This window comes from Dryobates pubescens, chromosome Z (genome assembly GCF_014839835.1).
Source record: "Dryobates pubescens isolate bDryPub1 chromosome Z, bDryPub1.pri, whole genome shotgun sequence".
NCBI classification, from domain to species: Eukaryota; Metazoa; Chordata; class Aves; order Piciformes; family Picidae; genus Dryobates; species Dryobates pubescens.
This window is the reverse complement of record NC_071657.1, coordinates 22,517,411-22,541,311: the sequence shown is the minus strand read 5'-3', so window position 1 is coordinate 22,541,311 and position 23,901 is coordinate 22,517,411. Positions and strand designations below refer to the sequence as shown.

General features: G+C 42.3%; 1 protein-coding gene across 1 annotated transcript in view; it reads left to right on the top strand.

The window, feature by feature from the left end:
• Positions 1 to 23,901, top strand: part of PRUNE2 (prune homolog 2 with BCH domain) — a 176,317-nt gene that overhangs the window by 16,192 nt on the left and 136,224 nt on the right. The window contains exon 2 of the mRNA XM_054177749.1: positions 21,502 to 21,854. Within this exon, the coding sequence (XP_054033724.1) occupies positions 21,502 to 21,854 (353 nt within the window). The remainder of the gene's footprint in view (positions 1 to 21,501; positions 21,855 to 23,901) is intronic.

Sequence of the window (23,901 nt, the reverse complement as noted above, 5' to 3'; positions counted from 1 at the left end):
GAGAGAGCTTGGCTAAATTGTAATCTGTACAGAAAACTTTGAAGTGTCTTTAACAATATCAATAACAAGAAACAGAGTAGGTAGCATTAGCACATCTCAGCACTCCATGGCAAGACTAAAGATATTTTCAAGGAAATAGGAGAAATTTATACTGTTCCAGGAAACTGCTAACCTTCATGCTCTTTCTGAAACTTTGAGGGTTGTATTGAGCTGTGATTGGTATTAATGTCAGATCTATGGTATTGAGAGAATCAGTTGCGCTTAAGTAATGTTTAAAAAGGCACTTTTAAATCTGGTAACAGTAATATTTCATATCTGGAAAAAATACCATACTGCTGTATTTGCTTTGGACAGAATTTCTGAAATGCCTTTTCCCCCTTCTTTTCCCCCTTCTTTTCCCCCTTCTTTTCCCCCTTCTTTTCCCCCTTCTTTTCCCCCTTCTTTTCCCCCTTCTTTTCCCCCTTCTTTTCCCCCTTCTTTTCCCCCTTCTTTTCCCCCTTCTTTTCCCCCTTCTTTTCCCCCTTCTTTTCCCCCTTCTTTTCCCCCTTCTTTTCCCCCTTCTTTTCCCCCTTCTTTTCCCCCTTCTTTTCCCCCTTCTTTTCCCCCTTCTTTTCCCCCTTCTTTTCCCCCTTCTTTTCCCCCTTCTTTTCCCCCTTCTTTTCCCCCTTCTTTTCCCCCTTCTTTTCCCCCTTCTTTTCCCCCTTCTTTTCCCCCTTCTTTTCCCCCTTCTTTTCCCCCTTCTTTTCCCCCTTCTTTTCCCCCTTCTTTTCCCCCTTCTTTTCCCCCTTCTTTTCCCCCTTCTTTTCCCCCTTCTTTTCCCCCTTCTTTTCCCCCTTCTTTTCCCCCTTCTTTTCCCCCTTCTTTTCCCCCTTCTTTTCCCCCTTCTTTCCCCCCTTCTTTCCCCCCTTCTTTTCCCCCTTCTTTTCCCCCTTCTTTTCCCCCTTCTTTCCCCCCTTCTTTCCCCCCTTCTTTCCCCCCTTCTTTCCCCCCTTCTTTCCCCCCTTCTTTCCCCCCTTCTTTTCCCCCTTTTCCCCCTTCCCTCCTATTCCCACCCCCTCTTTTTTTTCTTTTTTTTCTTTTTTTTTTTTTTTTTTTTTTAAATTTGATGCCATTGAGAATGTTTATGTTGAGTTTCTGCTAGTTTAATTTTTGGTCCTGAATGTTGTGTTACTGGTATCATTTAGCTGTGATGGGTGAAAGACGTGCAAGGATGACTCTGTCTTCTGTGCTTCGCTATTTCCATAGTATTCAGACTTCCAAATATTACTGTGTTTTTTTCTGAGTAGCTTGTATACTATAACTTTCCTGGAAGGAGAATGCCATTCAGAAGGAGTAGTTAGGCATATATTTCATTTAAGTGTTGCAAACTTTCCTCATGCTGTGTGTTTTTAAGTGGCATTTTAAGTTGAGTTTCCTCTTACTGTTAAGGACAGCTATTATTTTGCACCACATCAGTTTCACAGACTACGTGTCTGCAGAGTAAATACTGCAGTTATTCTTGCTAGTGGTAAGTATGTTGTACAGCCCAAATGCTTCACAGTATACCCTTCATAACAAAACAGGTATTTTATATAGATACACTGTATATAAATATAGTTCTTGAAAACATGTATATATGTTATTATCTATTTTCAAATTAAAAATATTAAATACAAATTAAACTTCGTATTTTGATGCTAAGTGTGACAGTACCATAATTATTAGCATCCTGGTTCCCCAAATTGATTGAAACAATTACAACGTATTTGTAAGGCTAGTTTGGCTAGTTTGTGATATTGGTGTGACTTTGGAAAGTGCACATGGCTCTTCTCTGATAGTTGTAGCAGTCTGTTTTTATAAGTAGACCTCATTCTCAAAATTTGCTTCTCATATATTGCTGTGCCTGATGACTCAGATCATAAAGGCTCTCTGTCTTGGTCCTTATTTGCATCTGAGCAATCATATAGTGGAATATCTCAAATGTCTTTTAAGTCACTTTTTCCATGACCTGATGTACTAAATTTTTAATTCAGGAGTGGCAAGTCTATGCTGGTATTTATCCATACGAACTCCATCTGGAGCCACATAATAGATATTCATATATGACTGTGATTAAAATACGATGCTGTTACACCTTATTCTCTTTGACTGATCCTGAGAAAAAATATTGTTCTACTTAGATGGCAAAAGAAATGAAAGAATTATGTTTTGTCTATTTTTAACAGTCTTTCCTAATTCCATTAATGCTGAACAGATACACTTTAAACAGCAATATAAGGGCAGCACATGCTTCCATATAAGGGAAAGAAAACTACACATAGCTACTCCTTTTGTTCTTTTGGTTCAAAATGCTTACATAAAATGCTGTGCAGTCTTCTTCTGCTCTGCTGAGATTTATGCAATTAGCTAAGCAGACATGAAATTGTAACCAGTTTCTAATATTACCACTGTTCCTCTTTGGACAAGTATTTCCAACTGGATGCTAGGTATATTGAATGAATCCCTTTTTTAACACCTTAAATGCATTACAAGTGTAGAGGAATTTTAGTTCATGTGTTGTGGCATTCTCAAAGGTGGAAACACAGGGATTGTCCTATTGGAACATACTGAATATCCATGTGGTGGAGTATGTTGAGTTACTAGTCACTTAGTAGGGTTTATTATAAGCAAATTGTATATGCCTTGCCAGTGTTCTCTGACTTTACCAGTAGAAAAAATGTGTGTCTGGCTGCTGTGATCAGTCTTGTGTATCAGGTATTTTGTCTTGCATAGGTCCCTTTTGTGTTTCTGATTTTGTTTGTGTTTTGTTATTGTTTGGTTGGTTTTTTTTCACTTCTGCCCCCAGAGATTTAAGGACTTCTCTGTGAAAGAGGTGACTATGGAGGGATATTGTGCTCCCAGATTTTTTTACCTTCAGAATCACTTTAAGCAAGTTTAGAGCTCTGTGATTTGGTGGAGGTAAGGTATTAGCCTGAGATAAGCAGATCATTCTTTACTGCTTGTCATATCTCTCCTTACCTTTGGACCCTTAGTTCTTAACCACAGCAGACACAGAAATCAATGGGTGCTGCTTTTTCTAGCACAGCTCTTCAATTGAGAACTAAAAGCTTGACTGTGGAGGAAAATCAAGCAAGTTTGTGTGTGGGAGAGCATAGTTATCAGCGTTTTCCATAGATTAAAATGCATCATAGTGGCTTGAATATAAAACTAGAAGATACTGTTGATCTATTAATTGAAAAGTTAAGTATTTTAATACAATTTGTTTGTTGCTGCTTTTTTTTCCCTAGAATATTTGTTCTTTTGAATTAGCTAGGGCAGCAGGTTTGCCAGAGATGATGAATTGCTTCTTTTGGTGTTAACTAAGAGGATTCAGCAAAACTATCATTAAAGAGAATTTCTTACTTAATCAGTCATTACTGTCTTTTCATATGCTAGTTTGTCCATTTATATCTGCTGTTTTATTCTGCTTAATTAATGCATTGTGAAAAACTACGTCAACATGGATGAAATTGAGCCAAACCTAAACAAACAAAGAAAGTATTCTAGGGTCTCATATTCTGTTAATACAAGTTTTTTTAACAGCAATGACTAATGTATCTTTAAATAAATTGTTTTATAGGTTTGTAATGAAAATGGTGCTTCAATTGACTGGGTTATTGCACTTTAAAATATTTTGTTTATTATTTTATGTACTTTTAAAGCAATAGTTCATATGTTTACTATAAAGATCATCTTTAGTACTAGATACTCTCTATCTCTGTGGTTCTTCTTTGTGCAACATTTTTCATAAGATAAGTTTTTAATTACTGTACCAGCTAAAGTGTGTCTGTGCAATCAGTAGGCTATTTAGTATTACAGCAACTTTCACCTCTGTTCAAAATGAGGGTTTTTGGTACCAACAGTGACAATCTGGCTATTGCTCTACATAAGAAGGATATGTTTATTGGATGGTGATTCTTGACAGATCTTGGCTGTGGTAGAACATTGCAATGATGATGAGCAGAATTAACATAATTTGTTCCCTTTTTTCCCCCTTTATTTCTTCTCCCCCCAGTGAAATGGAGTTGTGGTTCAGATAGGCAACAACAATCATCACCATAAATATTGTTTGCAGTATCATCCTCTGTATGTCAGTTTGAGGTGTCATTGGCACTATAGAAAAGTAATTCAGCAGAACTCTTACCCCAGATATGTAGCCTCTAGGTTCTTAGTTTTTTGGGGAATCTTTCTAATGTGGTGCTCTGTGGGACTGTAACTGTTGCAGTGCTGAGTTCTGAAGTGCAAAAAGGAACATAAAATGCAGATTCTAGCATATTCCCACCTACAGATCATTCCAGCTTGTCCCAGACATATGAGGTAAATATGATTCCACCTCCTGATAACTCTTTTCTTCCTCTGGAGGATCTTTTGAAAGTGATTATTTCTTCTTCTAATTTTTTTACTATTTTTCCATTGTCAGTTGTGCAGGACAAATACAAAGAGTAGATTCAGTGTTCTCCCTGATATGCTACTTCTATTAAGAAGTAAGTCCCTGTTCAAACTTTTTCCCTGAAAAATGTTACATCTTTAGCAGTATTAATTTTTTTCCCCCTGAGACCTGAACACTAAATGTCAGTTTCTTACTCTTTTCTCATTGAATATTAAAAAAGGAATTTTTAAAAAATTAAATTAGGGCTAGTGTTGCATTGCTCTCAATAGGAATATTTGTGGATTTTTGTGTGTGGTCTTTTTTTTTTTTTCTCCTTCCAAAGGAGTGTGTTTTACCTGTTCTATCTCATTAGAAGAAAAACTAACATAAGCACAGCAAAAATGAATGTTTTAGATTACTACTGTATATTGCCTTTCAGCACACTTTAATTAAAGTGGCATTTGTTTGTCCTATAATACCACCATTCCCTAATCGATGTACTGAGCAAGCACCATGGTGACAAGATAAGTTGCTTTGTTTTGTTCCATATGTCTCCATTCCAAATTTTCCATAGTTTTAATTGGTTCCCTGCAGAATAACATTTACAAGCATATGGTATGGAAAATGCTGACTGCATTTGTTATCATATATTTTAGTACATTGGTGGCACTAGATCACTAGGCCTTTAAATGTGATTATGAGGTTATTTAATGCAGTCAATAGTGTGCTTAAAACACAGCAAAAATCTGCAGTGAGCCAAATGGTATCAAGGAAATATGTTTGGATGCCTTCTTAGTGCTTCAGGGATAGATATGGAAGTCTGATTCTGGGCAACACATGCTGAAACATACTTTGTCATGTAGGATTCATTTTGAAAGGTCTGTGGAAGCTGCTTGCTGTCACAAGAGGAGCATGCATAAGAATGTGGAATGCAGGGAAGGCAAGATACATGATGCATTGAAGATTACTGACTACTGAAGAAATGCAGTGGTATTAACTGATTAAATGAAATGCAAGATCCACCATTAAATCTCATGTTTCTGACTTTGGAGGTATCAGCACTACATTTTGACACTGATTCTGCTCTGGCAGAAGATAGCCAATCCAAAAGGGAACATAAGTGACTGTGAAGACTTTGGTCAGCTCAGTATGTGAATGTCTGATTTCAGCAATACGCATGTGTTTAGTTAGGCCTTTTTGATTGTGCTGTAAGGGACGATATGTCATGGAGGGGAACAACTGAGTTGGATTTCTTTCTCAGGCAAGTTGACTAAGTTGGTTTCAGACTGCTTCAAGAAGTGGTCAGTAGATCGTTGTATCAGTGACTGTTTTGGATTTCATGAGCAGACTGTAAACTCATACACAGTCCACAACAGAGTGTCACTCCATATGTGGAGATTTCTGATGTATGGATTACATTTTTTGTGCATGGGTTCAAGAGGTACTGTATCCCTCCTAGCCAGAACCCAGCATAACCTAATAAATAAATTACTTCAGTACTTCTACTGTTTTAATGTCATTCATGTAAAAAATGAGTATTAGATATCAAAGCAACACAAGTTCTAAGTTTATTAGTGACTAGACATACAGTAAGAAGCCAGAGGTGTGTGATACCTATGTTTGTATTTGAATGCAGTATGGTGACAAATATTTACAGCACATTGATAAAAATGCATAAGAAAAACTGAGATTGCTGGATGATAGAAACAAAACCAGAGTAACGCTTGTTTATGTGTTATACACATAAACCCAGAAAATCCAGTCTAATTAGTATGATCACTAATGGTATTTCTGCTGGGCCATTGGCTCACTTCAGATACAGTTTCTTGTTTAACTTGTCCTGATTAACTTGGTGCATATACTCCAAAGGCTCCTATACAGCAGTGTTAAATACATCCTAACTTTGGGTAAATTTATTCTCAAAGTTGCTGCAACCAATTTAGGGAAGAAAATGGATGAGTGCATGATCTGCTGGATAGAGCACTGCCTGGGTGAACAGGCCCTGAGAGTGGTGGTCAATGGTAAATCCAGCTGGTGGCTGGTCACAAGTGGTGTTCCTCAGGGCTCAGTGTTGGGTTCACTTCTGTTTAACATCTTTATTGGTAATCTTGATGAAAACACAGAGTGTGTCATCAGTAAGTTTGCAGATGATATCTCAAGGGACACCCTTATCCTGTAGTAAGACAAACAATTCCTAAAGGAGATGAATATAATAGACTGATAGGCATACCAGTCTCACCTTTGCAGGTCAAGTGGCAAATGGGGAAGAAGGAAGAGGAGTTGTGTAACTTGATTTGAAAATTCATACCTTCTGTGACTGGCTTTAGACACTAAAGATAACCTGGAATAGGAATATAACATTGTTTTGCAGAGTTGTATTGCTGTTTGCTGTGTTGCTGAGTTATTAGGCGAGAGCACTAATTCTTAATACAACATACTAATTTGAAGAACAAATGTGTTAATGCAGCATAAACAAAAGGGGAACTTTGATTTTTACTTAAGTAACTTCTATGATAGAGAATCCTATTGACAGGCTGGCGAAGTACTGCTGATTCAAACTTGAATAATCATTCTGCTGGGAACATTTTCCTTTTTCAGCAATAAGATAGTATATCTTGTTTCAGTTTGGCAGGAACAACAATTTATGTCTTTACTGAGCCAAAGGTGATTAAAGTTTTCCCCTTCTTCACTTTAATTTTGTACCATAAAGGCTTAGGTTTCTTTAATTCCCTAAGATAAAGAATATTTAATATCTGCCTGACAATAGGAGGGTTTTTTTTAAGGTAACAGCAAAATTGGGATCACAGTATCACAGTGTAACCAAGGTTGGAAGAGACCCCAAGGATCATCAAGTCCAACCTGTCCCAACAGACCCCACAACTAGACCATGGCACCAAGTGCCATGTCCAATCTCCCCTTGAACACCTCCAGGGACGGTGACTCCACCACCTCCCTGGGCAGCACATTCCAATGACGAATGACTCGCTCAGTGAAGAACTTTCTCCTCACCTCAAGTCTAAACCTCACCTGGCACAGCTTGAGACTGTGTCCCCTTGTTCTGGTGCTGGTTGCCTGGGAGAAGAGACCAACCCCTTCCTGTCTACAACCACCTTTCAGGTAGTTGTAGAGGGCAATGAGGTCACCCCTGATCCTTCTCTTCTCCAAAACATGATCAAAACATGATGCCAAAGTCATGCTTCCGAAAGGTGTGTAAATGTAAGCATGTATGTCTACCCAATTTATGAGCCATTTCATTGACTGGATAGTATTGAATATACTGCATACTTAGTCCCAGTCATCCAGTAGAAGTGATGTCTCAAAAGTTGGCTATAAAGGCAAAAATTTGGAGAAGCAAGAGTTTGAACATAGAAAGGTTATAAAATACAGTGGAAAGTCAGTGCCAAGCCAACTGGTGTAATAAATCTAATTTTAAAAGGAGCCAATAGGACTTCGAGGTTTGTAATTCTGTAGTGTTTCTTTTGATATGTAAATGGTGTATCTACTTGATTAACTCTTCTTTTTCAGATGAAAATTTCATGTAGAAATCATGGTTACTTTTTTGGTTTTTTGCAATGTGAATGTGTGGTACAGATGTATTTAAAGAAAAGTCAGAGTAGATCTGTGTGCAGTTTTATTCTATAAAATTAATTAAAAGTGAAGGCATTAGTTCTTGAACAGTGTGAAGCTTGTCTGTCTGGAAAATGCTAAATCAAAGTCTGTTGTTAATGTAGAAATACTGAACTGAACTCCTAGAAGGAATAGTTGATCACACCAGTTCTTGATAAGAAATTACTAGAAAAGAAAGCTCCTATCTTGTGGAAATTCCAGGAACAATCTAGGCATAGAGCTTTCACACCTGACTGACATGCCAGATAGTTAACTGCCTCATTTCTGTTATTAATGTAAAAGAATTGTCATGCTTCTATGGAATAGCATGATTTGGGGAAGTGGCATTTTAAAATTAAATTCTCTTTAGCAAGCTTTTGACTCTTAATTGTGGATTTTAGAGTATTAAATTCAGAAGACCAGTAATACTTGTTCAGCCTCCTGTGGGAAGTGCAGACACTGTCAGAGAGGAGAGTGCAAGTAAGACCAAGTAAAACACATGTAGCAGTTTAGGCCCCAGATAAATTCTGTATGTGTGACAACTAAGGTGCAAAGACCTTTTCTTTGTCTTTATTATAGACTGTATAGTTGTAGTATTGTGTCATCAAATCTTATGCAACACTGTAGTGGTTTGAAAAAAAATACTATTCCCCACTGTCAGAAAGCATGATGGACATTTTACGACTGTAGAGCATTACCATCCTGTACAGGAGATTCTGGGTTATTCTCTTGCTTTCTGGGTCTTTGGCGTGCAGTGTGCTCTTTGCTTTTTTTGGAGCTCTGGATGGTACTTTCCTTTTTTTTGTCTGTTATATATATATATATATACTGATGTAGTCTGATACCTTTTAGTGGAGGAGTAATGTATTCTGTGTAAGTCAGCTAGAAAACTCGCCCTGTCTTTTTTTTAAACTCCCTTTCTTATCTCTTGCTAAGAGGGGAGGGAAGAGGAGGGAGAGAGGAAGGGTAGGGGCCACTAAACCATAACATTCCTAATGGAACCCAACATGGAACATGAAAAGCAGTGGAAGCAGCTGTATTTAATTAAAGCAGGAGAGTATTTAATTTGGCAGGAGGGTGCCAAGTTGAAGTACACACAGAGTCTTACCCTTCATGTTAACAAGGTCACTTTGTTGGCTCTGCTACCTCTTTTGGTGGTGTTGTATGAGCTCTCATGTAAGCTCCCATGCATTTTTTTGTTTTTACATGCCCTTTGATAACCATCGTTTCTTTTATGATGCTTGTATTTGTCACCCTGATGAAATAGCTTGTGGTTATCCTGATGGTGTGTCTTCTGCTTGCTGTTTTGATTTGGTATAAGTGGATCATTACACCAATTATTTGGTTAGTCCAGTTTTTGTACACAGTGTCATCTTCTATCTGTAGTTTCACTCAACTGATGAATATAACAGAAAAGGACATTTATTAACCTTTAGAGGGTTTCGATTATTATTGAGACACTAACACCAGACTGCTTCTGACATTGTGTCTCTTAAGCATGTGCTTGATCTTAGTCATAGTATCACAAATTTCTTCCAAGAATGCTGTTTGGAGACCTGTTCCATGGTTGAATAACTGAGTGGCCGGGTATGTGGGAAAGTCTAGGCCAGTGTTTGACCCACTGGTCACCTCAAGTGTTTTGGAACTCCACTCCTGAGCGATTGTAAAGCCCTGATGAGCTGGTGAAATGTTTGTTAAAAGGATGATGTCGGCCTGAAAATTCCTGGGAGACACAAATCACTGTGATGTGTTGGAGTCTGGCCTGTGTATGTTGAGTTCTTTACAGTGTCATTCAGCAGGAAGAGGAAGAGGAGGTGTCCAGGCCTACAAACAGACCAAGAGCCATGGCAGGAGCATCAGAGAGCCAGTGTGTGCCAAGATCAGTTGGTCCTGTGCAGAAAAGGAAGTACACAAGGAAAACAGCTCATGCTGCAAAGAATGAGGACGAACCAGGGCTGTCATGGGAATAAGAAGTGCCAGAGATTCTAGAGATGCCTGAGATAACTACTTAATCTTTTATCATTGGGCAAGCTACTTGATAAATGAAAAATCTATAGTTGACAGCTGAATGAGCCCATGGTCACCTGGCTGCTTCAGTGCTGGGTATGGAGCTAATGGTTTGGAGTTGGAAGGCAGAGAAGCCAAGAAGTTTGGATCCTTGTCTAGCAAAGTGGGTCTTGACAGGGGTATTGGGAAATCATTACCAATCCTCAGCCTCTGGAGATGGCTTCTATCAAGTGTGAAGGGCGTGTACCCCACCAAGGGTGATATAAAGGATTGTCTTGGGAGAAGGACTGCCGTGGAGAAAGGCATCCAATACCTGAGAGAACTAGCTGTGCTGGAGAAGCTCTGTAATGGGATGAATGACAATTCCATACTTTATGTCATAATCTGGGAAAATTTCCAGGTGTGATAGGTCTCAAATTTCTCAGTCTCAGAGTTAGGACATAAATGGTGTCAAATGCACATGTCAGCTTTTACTGCACTTGCACAGCTTACACAAGGGTGAGGGGGAGAGAGAGAGTGGGAGAAGCGGGTGGGTGGGGAAGGAAAGAGGAGAAGTACCACCATGGTGGTGCTCCTAAAGGGGTCAGTGCTCTGAAGGTCCACTTGACAGAGTGGGTGGGTGGACATCCCAAACATGAGGTCACATGGGACCCCTTTATATCCCTCCTTATAAAAAAACAACAAAGGTGCTTTCCACTTGTGGTGGGCAGAAGACAAACAGGTACTTTACACCTGTGGTTTTCTGTACCCATCATCTCCATGGTGTGTGGTAGGTGCAAAGCTCGCACGGTCCCTGCAAGCCATGCTATCACTTAAGGCCTAGGCGTGTTGCTTCTCCAAGTCCAGCACCACAGTATCCACACATTCATCCTGCATCCCCAGGATTGACCTTCGCTGTCCAGTCAGTGTAATGCATGCTTAGTACTGTCATGGGCCCAAGCTCATGCATGGGGTCTGGCCTCATTTTGGGGAAGGTACATAAACAAGGGTCTACAAAAACAGGATGTCCGTCTTGCAGTTCTTGGAACTCAGTTCAAAACAAGGGTTTCACAGGAAAGTTGTGATAGGTGGGCAGTGTTGGGACATTCTTGTTTATCTAAACACCTGCGTCTCTGACACCTTTAGACACACATGAGGTAGTATGCACACAAGCCATGTGGAAGAAGTTCCTATGAGCTGCACCACCATCATATGCCAACTCATTGGCACTTACGACCTGTGACATGAAAGATGGCCAATGACAAACAGTGGATGAAATGGTTAGCCTCCTCCAGCAACATGAGGGAATTCTCTCAGCTCTTTCTTCTAATGTACTGTTTCAGCTGTGGTGGAGCTGTCTCATAAAGTGGACCAGCTTCAAGAGGACTCAGCCCATTCCTGCCACGCACAGTCCAGGGTTTCAGCTATTAAATGCAAATGTCTCCCTGTACAAGAGAGGGAATCTGGGATGCAGACACTTCTAATCATCCTGTGGTTTTCCTTGCTTGAGGAGGAGGAGGACATGAAAAAGTGGGATGGAAGGTCCACTTCAGCTATAGCTGCTTGAGTCTGTGAATTTCTAGGAAACTCTTATCGGAAGAACACTGCCCCTGTTTCCTGTGGGAAATTGTCAAAAAGAACAAATTAATTTGTACTGCCTCTGATCCCCTGAAGGGGAGAAGAAGGATGGGGAGAGTCTGTTTACAAGGGCCTGCAGTGACAGGACAAGGGGCAATGGCTTTAAGCTGGAGAAGAGCAGATTTATATTGGATGTTAGGAACAAATTCTTTACTATGAGGGCAGTGGAATGCTGGAACAGGTGGCCCAGGGAGGTGGTTGAGGCCCATTTCCTGGAGATACTCAAGGTGAGGCTCTCTGAGGCCCTGGACAGCCTGGTCTAATTGGGGATGTCCCTGCTGACTGTGGGGAGGTCAGGCTAAATGACCTTTGGAGGTCCCTTCCAGCCTGAGCCATTCCATGATTCTATGATACAGGTGTGCAGTGTACTCTGATGCCATCAAACTATGAGGGAGTGGAACCTACCTAAGTTTCTGGTATGACAAGGGGGTCAACAGCTAAGTGTGTTAGAAGCTGAAGTGAGCCTAACTGTGAGTGAATGGCACAAACACCCCATTGTGACTGGCCCATGTATACTTGGCACAGACTTCAGAGAGGGTATTTCAAAGATCCAAAAGGATACTGGTGGGCATTTGGTATAGCTTCCCTGGAAGTAGAGGAAAAGGAACAATTAACTGCCTTTTCTGATCTCTAAAAGGACTTCTTTGTAGAATAGAATAGAATAGAATAGACCAGCTTGGAAGAGACCTTCAAGATCCTCGTGTCCAAGCTATCATCCAACACCACCTAATCAACTAAACCATGCAACCAAGCACCTTATCAAGTCTCCTCCTGAACACCTCCAGTGATGGGGTTGTCAGATGTTAAAGACCAACAAATACCAATTGCCACTGCAGCGGTGCACCAGAGGCAACATTGCACAAACTGGGACTCTGTGATACCCATCTATAAACTAATTTGACAACTAGAGAGATGAAAGGTGATCACTAAGACTCACTCACCCTTCAAGAGCCCTGTATGGCTGTTAAGGAAGTCTATTGGTGAATGGAGACTGGCAGTGAACTACTGTGCTCTGCACAAGGTCACACCAGTGATGAGTGCTGCTGTGCCAGACATGCTGGAGTTCCAGCACCAGCTGGAGTCTAAGGCAGCCAGTTGACATTGCTGATGCATAGCACCAGAATGCAGGCCACAGTTTGCCTTCTGGAGAGGTGTCCAATATACCTGGAATTGTCTGCTCCAGGGGTGGAAATACACCCCTACCATTTGTCACGGACTGATCCAGACTGTACCAGAAAAGGGTGAAGTTCCAGAACACTTGGAATACATTGATGACATCATTTTTTGGGGTGGAGGAAGTTTATGAGAGGGGGAAGAAAATAATCCAGTTTATTCTGAAGGCTGGGTTCTCTATAAAACAAAGTAAGGTCAAGAGACATTCAAAACCTGGAATGTGCATTTGGCATAAGCAACTTGTCTGGTCAGCACCAGAGGATCTACTAATTGGGCTGGCCCTGCCCAATCCAAGCTGCCACAAGCTGTAGAAGGTGATAAAGTTCCTGTGGTACACATGAAGAATATCCTAAGGAAGAGGGTTTAGGTTAATCCTGCTCCAGGTAAAAGCAAACCCCTTCATGGGTTTACTTTTGCCCAAGGACCAGGATGCACCTGGTGGGTAATGCAGGAAAATGGAAAAGTTTATTGTGTGCCACAGAATAATCTCAGTCTAGGTGAGAATGCACAGTAAATTATTTTTTTGTGTATATATATATATATATATACACACACGCATAAATAATTATATTAACTGCTGTTAATATAATACAGATAGTGTGGAATAAGGGGTGGAGAATGTAGTGGTTTGAAAAAACCTGATATTCCCCACTACATGGGTGGAGAAACAGAGTATTTTTTTTTTTCTTTCCTCAAAAAGATGAGAAAAGACTTGGCAGGATAAGGGGGTCTTTTTTTTTTTTTTTTTTTTTTTTTTTTTTTTTTTGTTGTTGTTGTTGTTTTTAACAGGCCAGCATAAAGCTTTATGCAAAGACTTATGAAATACTAGGCTGCCTTGAACTTTGCATAAAACATTAAATTATCTGTGCCTCGGCTTAAAGCCATTTATTTGACAACAGAGAAGGTTAATCTGCTTAAAAGCCCTCAGGTCAATGGAAATGTAATAATGCCCAATACTGTAAGGAAAATGCAGACTGTACTGGAAAGGTACTACTCTTACATAGTTTTAATTTGTGTGTACCAGTTTTGTCATCAACTACTTAAATTTTAAAAATTTTAATCAAGGGTTCATGATTTCTTTCAGGTTTAGCTGTGGTAACTGCATGAGATAGCCAGATTTTAGTTCTATTGCAACTAAGTCTCACACAGTTTATAGCTCTAAAGCTTGACCTTTCTGATTATAGGCTTTTCTGCTGGCATCTATGCTTGGAAACATCTGGAAGAAGCCTTGCTTCCATGTACTTGCTTTTCTAGCTAACTGATCAATGAGGAGTAGTCTATGCAAACTAGTTTTGTATGAGATGGCAGAAGAGGAAGCAGTATCAGACCTGGGAGGGCACACTTCAGGGTTAGTTTTATGGGGAGTGTACTGTTTGAAAGACCATTAATAAGTATTAGTAACATACCAAGAAGCCATTCAGGGAGCTGCTTATGGCAAGAAGAAATGACAATGAAATTTTGTATCTTGGACTAGCAAGAGAAGAAGAGAATAAAATCATGCTTAGCAAATAGAAATGCAGACATCAGGAAAGGTGAAAATAAAAAGATGTAATTTATCTTTAAAACAGCATGTGAGGACTGTCAGTGGAAGGTCTGTTTTATGCCTTGATCTTCTAGAAAAAATAGATACAAAATAAAGTAAAAACAAAAGACAGTCACTGATACTGATTTTTTATGGGTTTCTGAACCATGAGCAACCATAGAAGCTTAAGAGTCCCCCCAGCCTCAGAAGATGAGGTACCAACTTAACAGAGGAAACTATACACATGAGTCTGTCAGTGCTGAATATCTCACCTGAGCAAAATAATGCCATTGTTAGAGGGAGTCCAGAGGAGGACCATGAATGTGATGTGAGTGAGCTGGAGTTGTTCAGCCTAGAAAAGAGAAGGCTCCAGGCAGACCCTTGTAGTAGCCTTCCGGTATTTGAACAGGGCCTACAGGATAGCTAGAGAGGGACTCTTTACAAAGGCATGTAGTGATGGGGGAAGGGATAGTGGCTTAGGCAGAGAGAAGCTAGATTTAGATTAGACATTAGGAAATATCTAATGACTCACTGTGAGTGTGGTGAGGCACTGGAACAGGTTGCCCAGAGAAGTTGTGGAGACATTGAAAATGTTCAGCCAGGCTGGACAGGTCTGTGAGCAGTCTGGTATAGTAGTACGTGTACCTACCTATGGTGGGGGTTGGAACTAGATAATCTTGGAGGTTCTTTCCAACCCAAACCATTCTATGATACTGTGAATTGAGGGATTATGCACGTCTCTTCCAGGGAGCACCCTGTTTTGTACCATGCTCTGCTTATATTATCATAAATAAGTTTGTACCTAAGCCCTGGAAGATGAAAACAAAGATTGTTTTGTGAGTTCCACTGATCTTAAAATATAATTTTATTAAACGTGAAAGATGTTTGGTAAAAATTAAATTATTCATCTTAAAGTAACTTCAGATCTATAACTACCTTCCTCCTTGCTAGGTTTTGACTGTTATAAAGGTTGTAGTAAACAACATTATGGATATAGAATATAGGACCTTGCTGTTCCTGAAGGAGCATATTACACTTACCCATGGATGGTGGTGTTTTTGACAGTAATGACTATCTGAGAAAGTGCTATCATGCCGAAAGCACCAACTTCCATGTCTTCTGAGATGCTGCAGATCAGACTGAGGGTTAAAAATGTTCCTTTTGTTGTCCCATGGTAGAATTGGTAGACAGCACCCATTTGTGCTAAGATGAATGTTTGCAGTAGCATTCAGTTTTTTCTCACTGCAGTTTGACATAGTTGGTCTTTTATTCAATGCACAAATCTCAATTTGTCTGTTTAGCATAGGATAAACCAGTATTTAACCTGCTCTCGCTTGTATAACACTGTGGTCCTTAGTAGACTTTTGTTAAAGGATACGTGTTGTTCGTGCAGAAAGGTTTCTTGTATTAAAATAGAATGAGGAAGATACTACCTAGCAATTTGGAGTGATCTGTTAAAACATTCTGAGATTCTGGCATCAGATATGTACCCAGCTCAAATGATAAAGATACTTGAGTAGAAAATAGTATCTGTGTGACTAGGTTATACAAATGCAATCATTACGTGTTACTGAATTATTTTAGTGATTATCACTGGAGAATGGGAAGGTAAATAATTCAGAATTAATGTACTGAGTGGTGTTAGGGGTAGCATGTACCTGTTTATGTGTGTCCCTGTAGATGCCCTTGGCTCATAGCTTTACACAGGGCAGCACTTGACTGAAGTTTAGACTCGAAGTGACGAGAAAGTTCTTCACTGAGTGAGTCGTTTGTCATTGGAATGTGCTGCCCAGGGAGGTGGTGGAGTCACCGTCCCTGGAGGTGTTCAAGAGGAGACTGGACGTGGCACTTGGTGCCATGGTCTAGTCGTGAGGTCTATTGAGACAGGCTGGACTTGATGATCCTCGAGGTCTCTTCCAACCTTAGTTATACTGTGATAGCTCCTGATTTATGGTTTGGAGTTATGCCTGTGCTTAGGGAAACTACAGTTTAGCCCAGTGGTTCTCATATTCCTGTTAACTTCATCTCTAGAGGGCCAGCACATTCTATGTGAATACAAACAGTAGGATGGGACTTGTTAACTACGGCTGGTGCAGATTGTCTGCAAGCCTGATCAATTTCTATCTGTACAAAAGTTTTGCTGTTTGTGAAAATGGATCATAGAATCAAAGAATATCTGTAACTGGAAGGGAGCCATAAGGTTCATTGAGTCTGAGCTGTCTTTGAGACAGCAAGTTACTTATGTGGATAGGAATATTTGTTCAGAAAATTCAGGATTTCATTTAGGAAAATAATAGCAAGCATCTTATGCTTTCTAGTAATAATTGAGAGTGACATTTTGCATTATTTGGTTTGGGGGTTTTTGTTGTTTGTGGTTGTGTGTTTCCAGAACTACAGGAAGATTAACTGTGGAAACATTTTCTACAATTTATTAATCTGTACTTTAAAAAAATTAATAATTAGTTTGATAATACATAATTTGGTATTAGAAGATAGTTCTTAAAAATCATGCTTTCACACTTTTTTTTTTTTAATGAAGAAGATTCTTAAGACTGAAAAAATGATACAGACTTGCTTTTCTCTCATCAGTCTTGCATCATTAGCATGTGAAGCACTGCCTTTGTTTTCTGTTTTTTCTCACCAATTTTGACTGTGAAATAGAAACTTGAATTACTTCCTAAGACAGATTATAGGCTGACTTTATATTTAAACATTAGTTGAATATCTCTCATAATTTGTTAGCAAAGCTCTGTGCATGAATACTTTGGTAAAAGTCACAAATGAGAGATTAGGGAGTGAAATGGGATAGCTGTGCAAGTGAATGGATTCTTACTTGGGGAAAGCTAGTCATTAAGACAACCAGTTGCAGTAGATAAAAATGCATCCTCTCTGGAATGAGCAGAGAAAGGCAGTATGCAATGGAAACTCCTGAATACCTTCAGAAATTTGAGGTTTGTTCCCTTTTCTTTTGGGAAAGTGTTGGGAGCATCTAGTGTGTAACCAAGACTGTGTTCTTATCTTAGGCAGAAATATTCTGGAAATAAAAAGCAATTGTTTGTAGGGATAGTATGTTAACAACCTGACCAAGAAATACGCCCTCTTGCTGCTAGTCTGCTTACTGTCATGTTAAGAAGTTATCTTAATAAGCTCCACCTATGTATTCTTGTTAAGCTCTTGAGAACAGTACAAGGAGATGACTTGTATAAGGAGATCACAGAATCACAGAATTACCAAGGTTGGAAGAGACTTCAAAGATCATCAAGTCCAACTCGTTACTACAGACCTCATGACTAAACCATGGCACCAAGTGCCATGTCCAGTCCCCTCTTGAACACCTCCAGGGACGGTGACTCCACCACCTCCCTCCTGGGCAGCCCATTCCAATGCCTAACAACTTTCTCTGTGAAGAACTTTGTCCACACCTCGAGTCTTAACTTCCCCTGGCGCAGTTTGAGACTGTCCTCTTGTTCTGGTGCTGGTTGCCTGGGAGATGACTTGTGCTTCCACAGTCTGTTTGGGTTACAGTATCACAGTATCACTAAGGCTGGAAGAGACCCCAAGGATCATCAAGTCCAACCTGTCTCCACAGACCTCATGACTAGACCATGGCACCATGTGCCACGTCCAGTGTCCTCTTGAACACCTCCAGGGATGGTGACTCCACCACCTCCCTGGGCAGCCCATTCCAATGACAAATGACTCGCTCGGTGAAGAGATTTCTCCTCACCTCGAGTCTAAACTTCCCCTGGTGCAGCTTGAGACTGTGTCCCCTTGTTCTGATGCTGGTTGCCTGGGAGAAGAGACCAACCCCTTTCTGGCTACAACCACCTTTCAGGTAGTTGTAGAGGGCAATGAGGTCACCCCTGAGCCTCCTCTTCTCCAGGCTAAACAATCCCAGCTCCCTCAGCCTCTCCTCATAGGGCTTGTGCTCAAGGCCTCTCACCAGCCTTGTTGCCCTTCTCTGGACACGTTCAAGTGTCTCGATGTCCTTCTTAAACTGAGGGGCCCAGAACTGGACACAGGACTCAAGGTGTGGCCTAACCAATGCAGAATACAGGGGCACAATGACTTCTCTGCTCCTGATGGCCACACTACTCCTAATGCAGGCCAGGATGCCATTGGCCCTCTTGGCCACCTGGGCACACTGCTGGCTCATGTTTATGCAGGTGTCAATCAGCACCCCCAGGTCCCTCTCTGTTTGGCAGCTCTCCAGCCACTCTGACCCCAGACTGTAGCTCTGCATGGGGTTGTTGTGGCCAAAGTGCAGCACCCGGCACTTGGACTTGTTAAATGCCATGCCATTAGACTCTGCCCATCTGTCCAGTCGGTCGAGGTCCCTCTGCAGAGCCTTTCCACCCTCTAACTGACCAACATCTGCTCCTAACTTGGTGTCATCTGCAAATTTGCTGATGACTGACTCAACCCCCTCATCCAGATCATCAATGAAGATGTTAAAGAGGATGGGGCCCAGCACTGATCCCTGGGGGACGCCACTGGTGACTGGCTGCCAGCTGGATGTGGCACCATTCACCACCACTCTCTGGGCTCGGCCCTCCAGCCAGTTCCTAACCCAGCACAGAGTGTTGCTGTCCAAACCACGAGCTGACAGCTTAGCCAGCAGCTTACTGTGGGGGACAGTGTCAAAGGCCTTTATGAAGTCCAGGTAGACCACATCCACAGCCTTCCCCACGTCCACCAGATGGGTCACCTGATCATAGAAGGAGATCAGGTTGGAGAGGCAGGACCTGCCCTTCCTAAATCCATGTTGGCTGGACCTGAGCCCTTGGCCATCCTTCAGGTGAGCAGTTATTGCCTCCAGGATAATCTGTTCCATCACTTTCCCCGGCACTGAGGTCAGGCTGACTGGCCTGGAGTTTCCAGGTTCCTCCATCTGACCCTTCTTGTGGATGGGGACCACATTGGCCAGTTTCCAGTCATCTGGGACCTCTCCAGTGAGCCAGGACTGGAGGAAAATGATGGAGAGCGGCTTGGCCAGCTCATCTGCCAGCTCTCTTAGCACCCTAGGATGGATCCCATCCGGTCCCATGGACTTGTGAGTGTCCAAGTGGCTCAGCAGGTCCCGAACTAATTCCTCATGGATTTCCAGGGCATTACACTGCTCCCCGACCCTATTACCCAGCTCAGGAGGCCACTCGTCCTGAACTCCTGCCTTGCTGTTAAACATTGAGGCAAAGAAGGTGTTCGGGACCTTAGCCTTTTCCTTGTCTTCAGTCACAGTGCTCCCCTCCAGGTCCAGTAAGGAGTGGAGGTTCTTCTTGCCCTTCTTTTTAGTGTTGATATATTTGTAAAAATACTTTGTATTGTCTTTGACAGAGGTGGCCAGTTTCAGTTCCAACTGGGCCTTTGCCTCTCTAATTTTATTCCTACATAATCTAACAAGTTCCTTAAACATACCTTGAGAAGCCTTCCCCTCCTTCCAAAGGTTATACAGCCTTTTCTTTCCCCTTCCGTCCTCCAGGAGCTGCGTGCTCATCCAGGCCGGTCGCCTTCCCTGCCAGCTCATCTTTCGGCACATGGGAACTGCCAGTTCCTGTGCCTTCAAGAGCTCCTGTTTGAAGTAGGGTTCATATGTGTTGATGAAATTCTCATGTGCTATAGTTAAAAATCAGTCCTCAGATGGCTAGTTGATGTGTTTGGATTATGAAGAGATTGACTCTAAATCTTTCTTGCTCCACTAAGTTTAACTAGTTATTCTCCTCTTAATAGCTGTACTTTTCGCAAGTTGATTGTAGGGTTCAGAAACTTTCAGCCTTGCAATTCTTTGATTTTTGTGTCATTATTCTGTCACCATTCCTGAAGAGGTAGTTGTGGCAGTTTTAGGCTATGTCTTTAAAATGAAACTGCAGATTTCCAGCAGGAAAGTAGAAAAGTATAAATAATTCACTATTGGGTGTAAAAAGGAAACCAAAACATTATTCTAAACAAATTTCATTGGACAGAATGTCTGGTATAGAAGCAAGTGTTCTGTAAACATCTTACACATTTTGCTTGCATTCCCATTCCTTCTTTTCTTCTCTGGTCTGGCTGTTCTGCTGGGAAGACAATGCTTCTGACCTTGAGATAATACTAACACTGCTTTCTTCCAGCTTCTCTCTCGGTACAGGGGATCTGGGTGGCTTGGGTGGGGGGCAGTGGAGCAGCTTCCCCGGTTGTTTTGAGCAGGGGGGTTTCCCTGCTATCTTCTAATTGTAAATACCTGTATAACATTGTAATTACTGTATAGTTTGTACGTATTCATTGCATTCCATTGTAGAGTGTAGTTTTTGCTTTGTAAATACAGCTTCCATTTGCTTCCAACTGAGTTGGTCGTGCTTAGTTAATGTAATGGTAAATTTCAACCCACTACATTACACAAAATAATTGGCACCTATTCATCGTGGGGCAATTGCTTGATTTATTCCTGCTCAGATTAAGGAAGCAAAATGAAGTTCTTTTGGATTCTGTGGCATTTGATATGTTCTGCCCTGACCGTAATAATTTACAAATGGTGTATCAGTATAATGTTTGATAAGCTGGGAAGATATCTGATACATAAATTCTATGTTTGGTTTAGGTACAAATTGCAACTGTTGTATGACTGCTGTCCTGGGCTCTTTTGGCTTAAGAAATATGGAAATGTCACCGTAACCACTTTACCCGCAGAGATGTATAAATTCAGCATTCCTGTAGGTGAAGCTATGTGAGCAGTAGCAGCTGGGATTCCAAAGTGATTTATCTGCTGTGTGTAATCCTGCAGTTGGTAATAATTAATGTATTCTTGTTAGTGGCTTTGCTTCAGGAGAGAAGAGCAGCTAAGACATGTTTTATTTTTAAACGCAGTAGGCATAGGAGAAGCAGTTCTAACTCAAATCCAGAGATTTCTAGTGATGAAGAGATAGGGGAAACAGCTAAGAAAGGGCAGGGAGGAGTTACCGATAAGGCAGCTCTCAACGGGACCACCAGCAGTTCTGGCATTTAGCCAGCAGCAGCACCTAAGATGGCAACTGCAGTTTCATCGGCAGCCATTAGAGAGGCGAAACCATTTCCTCCTCCAGCAGCAGGCCCGGAGGTGACCACTGCAACAGCTGCTGGATCTCATAATCTCTCTGCTAGCACTGCTTCCTTGCAAACTCCCACTGCTTCTGCTAAGCCTGCTGTGAATTCAAACACAGCCCCAATTAAATTGCAGCTTTGGATAGAAGGGGCAGACGCAAACCAGATGTGAGAGCTGTTGCAGGAGAAGAGCAAGATCCCTCTGCTGTTGAGGGATCTTCTGTTACAAAAGATCCTTCTGAGGATGGAGAGAAAGTTTACCTTAAAGACTTAGATGAATTACTGAGACCGTCACTGGATAGTGGAGATACAGGACAGGATACATGTTCTGGTAGGGCGGCAGTTAAGGGAGGTGCTTCTGAATTTAAAGAAATACTTAAGAGAGTAGCAGCAGGATTATGGGGACAGCAACTACAGGAAGATGAAACAGATGAGGAAGATCCAGATGATATCCAAACAGCAAACACCCCTAGACAGGAAATTACGCATGTGAGAAAGGATTACATCAGAGGAGAGAATGAGCCAATTCTAGCCCGGCTTGGCAGGTGTTTTGATACAGGTGCACCAGCTTGGATCGAATCGAATAGAATAGAATAGAATAAACTAGGTTGGAAGAGACCTTCAAGATTGTCACATCCAACCTACAATACAACACCACCTAATCAACTAAACCATGCAACCAAGCATCCTGTCAAGCCTCGCCCTGAACACCCCCAGCGACGGCGACCCCACCACTTCTTTGGGCAGCCCATTCCAATGGGCAATCACTCTGTCTGTGTAAAACTTCCTCCTAACCTCCAGCCTAAACCTCCCCTAGCACAGCCTGAGACTGTGTCCTCTTGTTCTGGTACTGGCCGCCTGGGAGAAGAGACCGACGTCTGCCTCACTACAACCCCCCTTCAGGTAGTTGTAGAGAGCAAAAAGGTCACCCCTGAGTCTCCTCTTCTCCAGGCTAAGCAACCCCAGCTCCCTCAGTCTCTCCTCATAGGGCTTGTGCTCCAAGCCCCTCACCAACTTCGTTGCCCTTCTCTGGACTCGTTCCAGCAAGTCAACATCCTTCCTAAACTGAGGGGCCCAGAACTGGACACAGTACTCGAGATGCGGCCTAACCAGTGCAGTGTACAGGGGCAGAATGACCTCCCTGCTCCTGCTGGACACACTGTTCCTGTTGCAGGCCAGGGTGCCATTGGCCCTCCTGGCTGCCTGTGCACACTGCAGGCTCATGTTCAGCCTACCATGAACCAGCACCCCCAGGTCCCTCTCTGTTTGGGAGCTCTCCAGCCACCCTGACCCCAGCCTGTAGCACTGCATGGGGTTGTTGTGGCCAATGTGCAGAACCCGGCACTTGGATGTGTTCAGTCTCATGCCGTTGGACTCTGCCCATCTGCCCAGCCTGTTGAGGTCCCTCTGCAGAGCCTCTCTGCCCTCCAGCAGATCAACTCCTGCCCCAGCTTGGTGTCATCTGCAAATTTACTGATGATGGACTCAATGCCCTCATCCAGATCATCAATAAAGATGTTAAAGAGCATGAGGCCCAGGACTGATCCCTGGGGCACACCACTGGTGACTGGCCGCCAGCTGGATGTGGCACCATTCACCACCACTCTCTGGGCTCGGCCTTCCAGCCAGTTCCTAACCCATCGCAGTGTGCTCCCATCCAAGCCATGGGCTGACAGCTTGGCCAGGAGTTTGCTGTGGGGAACGGTGTCAAAGGCCTTGCTGAGGTCCAGGTAGACTACATCCACAGGCCTCCCCACATCCACCAGGCGGGTCACCTGATCATAGGAGGAGATCAGGTTGGTGGCAGGACCTGCCCTTCCTAAATCCATGCTGGCTGGGCCTGATCCCTTGGCCATCCTCTAAGTGCTATGTGACTGCACTCAAGATGACCTGTTCCATAATCTTGCCTGGCACTGAGGTCAGGCTGACACGCCTATAATTTGCTGCCTCATGCAACCGGCCCTTCTTGTGGATAGGCACCATGCTGGCCAGCTTCCAGTCTTCTGGGACCCCTCCAGTGAGCCAGGACTGGTGGAAAATGATGGAGAGCGTCTTGGCCAGCACATCTGCCAGCTGTCTCAGCACCCTAGGATGGATCCCATCTGGTCCCATGGACCTGTGGGGATCCAAGTGGCTAAGCAGATCACCAACTACCCCATTCTGGAAGAGAGGAAAATTATGCTGCTCCCTGACTCCTTCTGCCAGCTCTGCAGGCCAGCTGTCCAGAAGACATTCTGTCCTGCTAGAAAAAATTGAGGCAAAGAAGGTGTTAAGTTACTCTGCCTTCTCCTCATCCTTTGTTACAACGTTCCCCTCCGTGTCCACAGAGGAGTGGAGGTTGTCCTTGCCCTTCCTCTTGCTATTAATGTATTTATAGAAGGACTTTTTGTTGTCCTTCACAGCAGAGGCCAGTCTAAGCTCCAAATGTGCTTTTGCCTCCCTTATTTTCTTCCTACAAGACCTAGCAACATCCTTAAACTCTTCATGGGTTGCCTCACCTTTCTTCCAAAGATGAGACACCCTCTTTTTTTCCCTT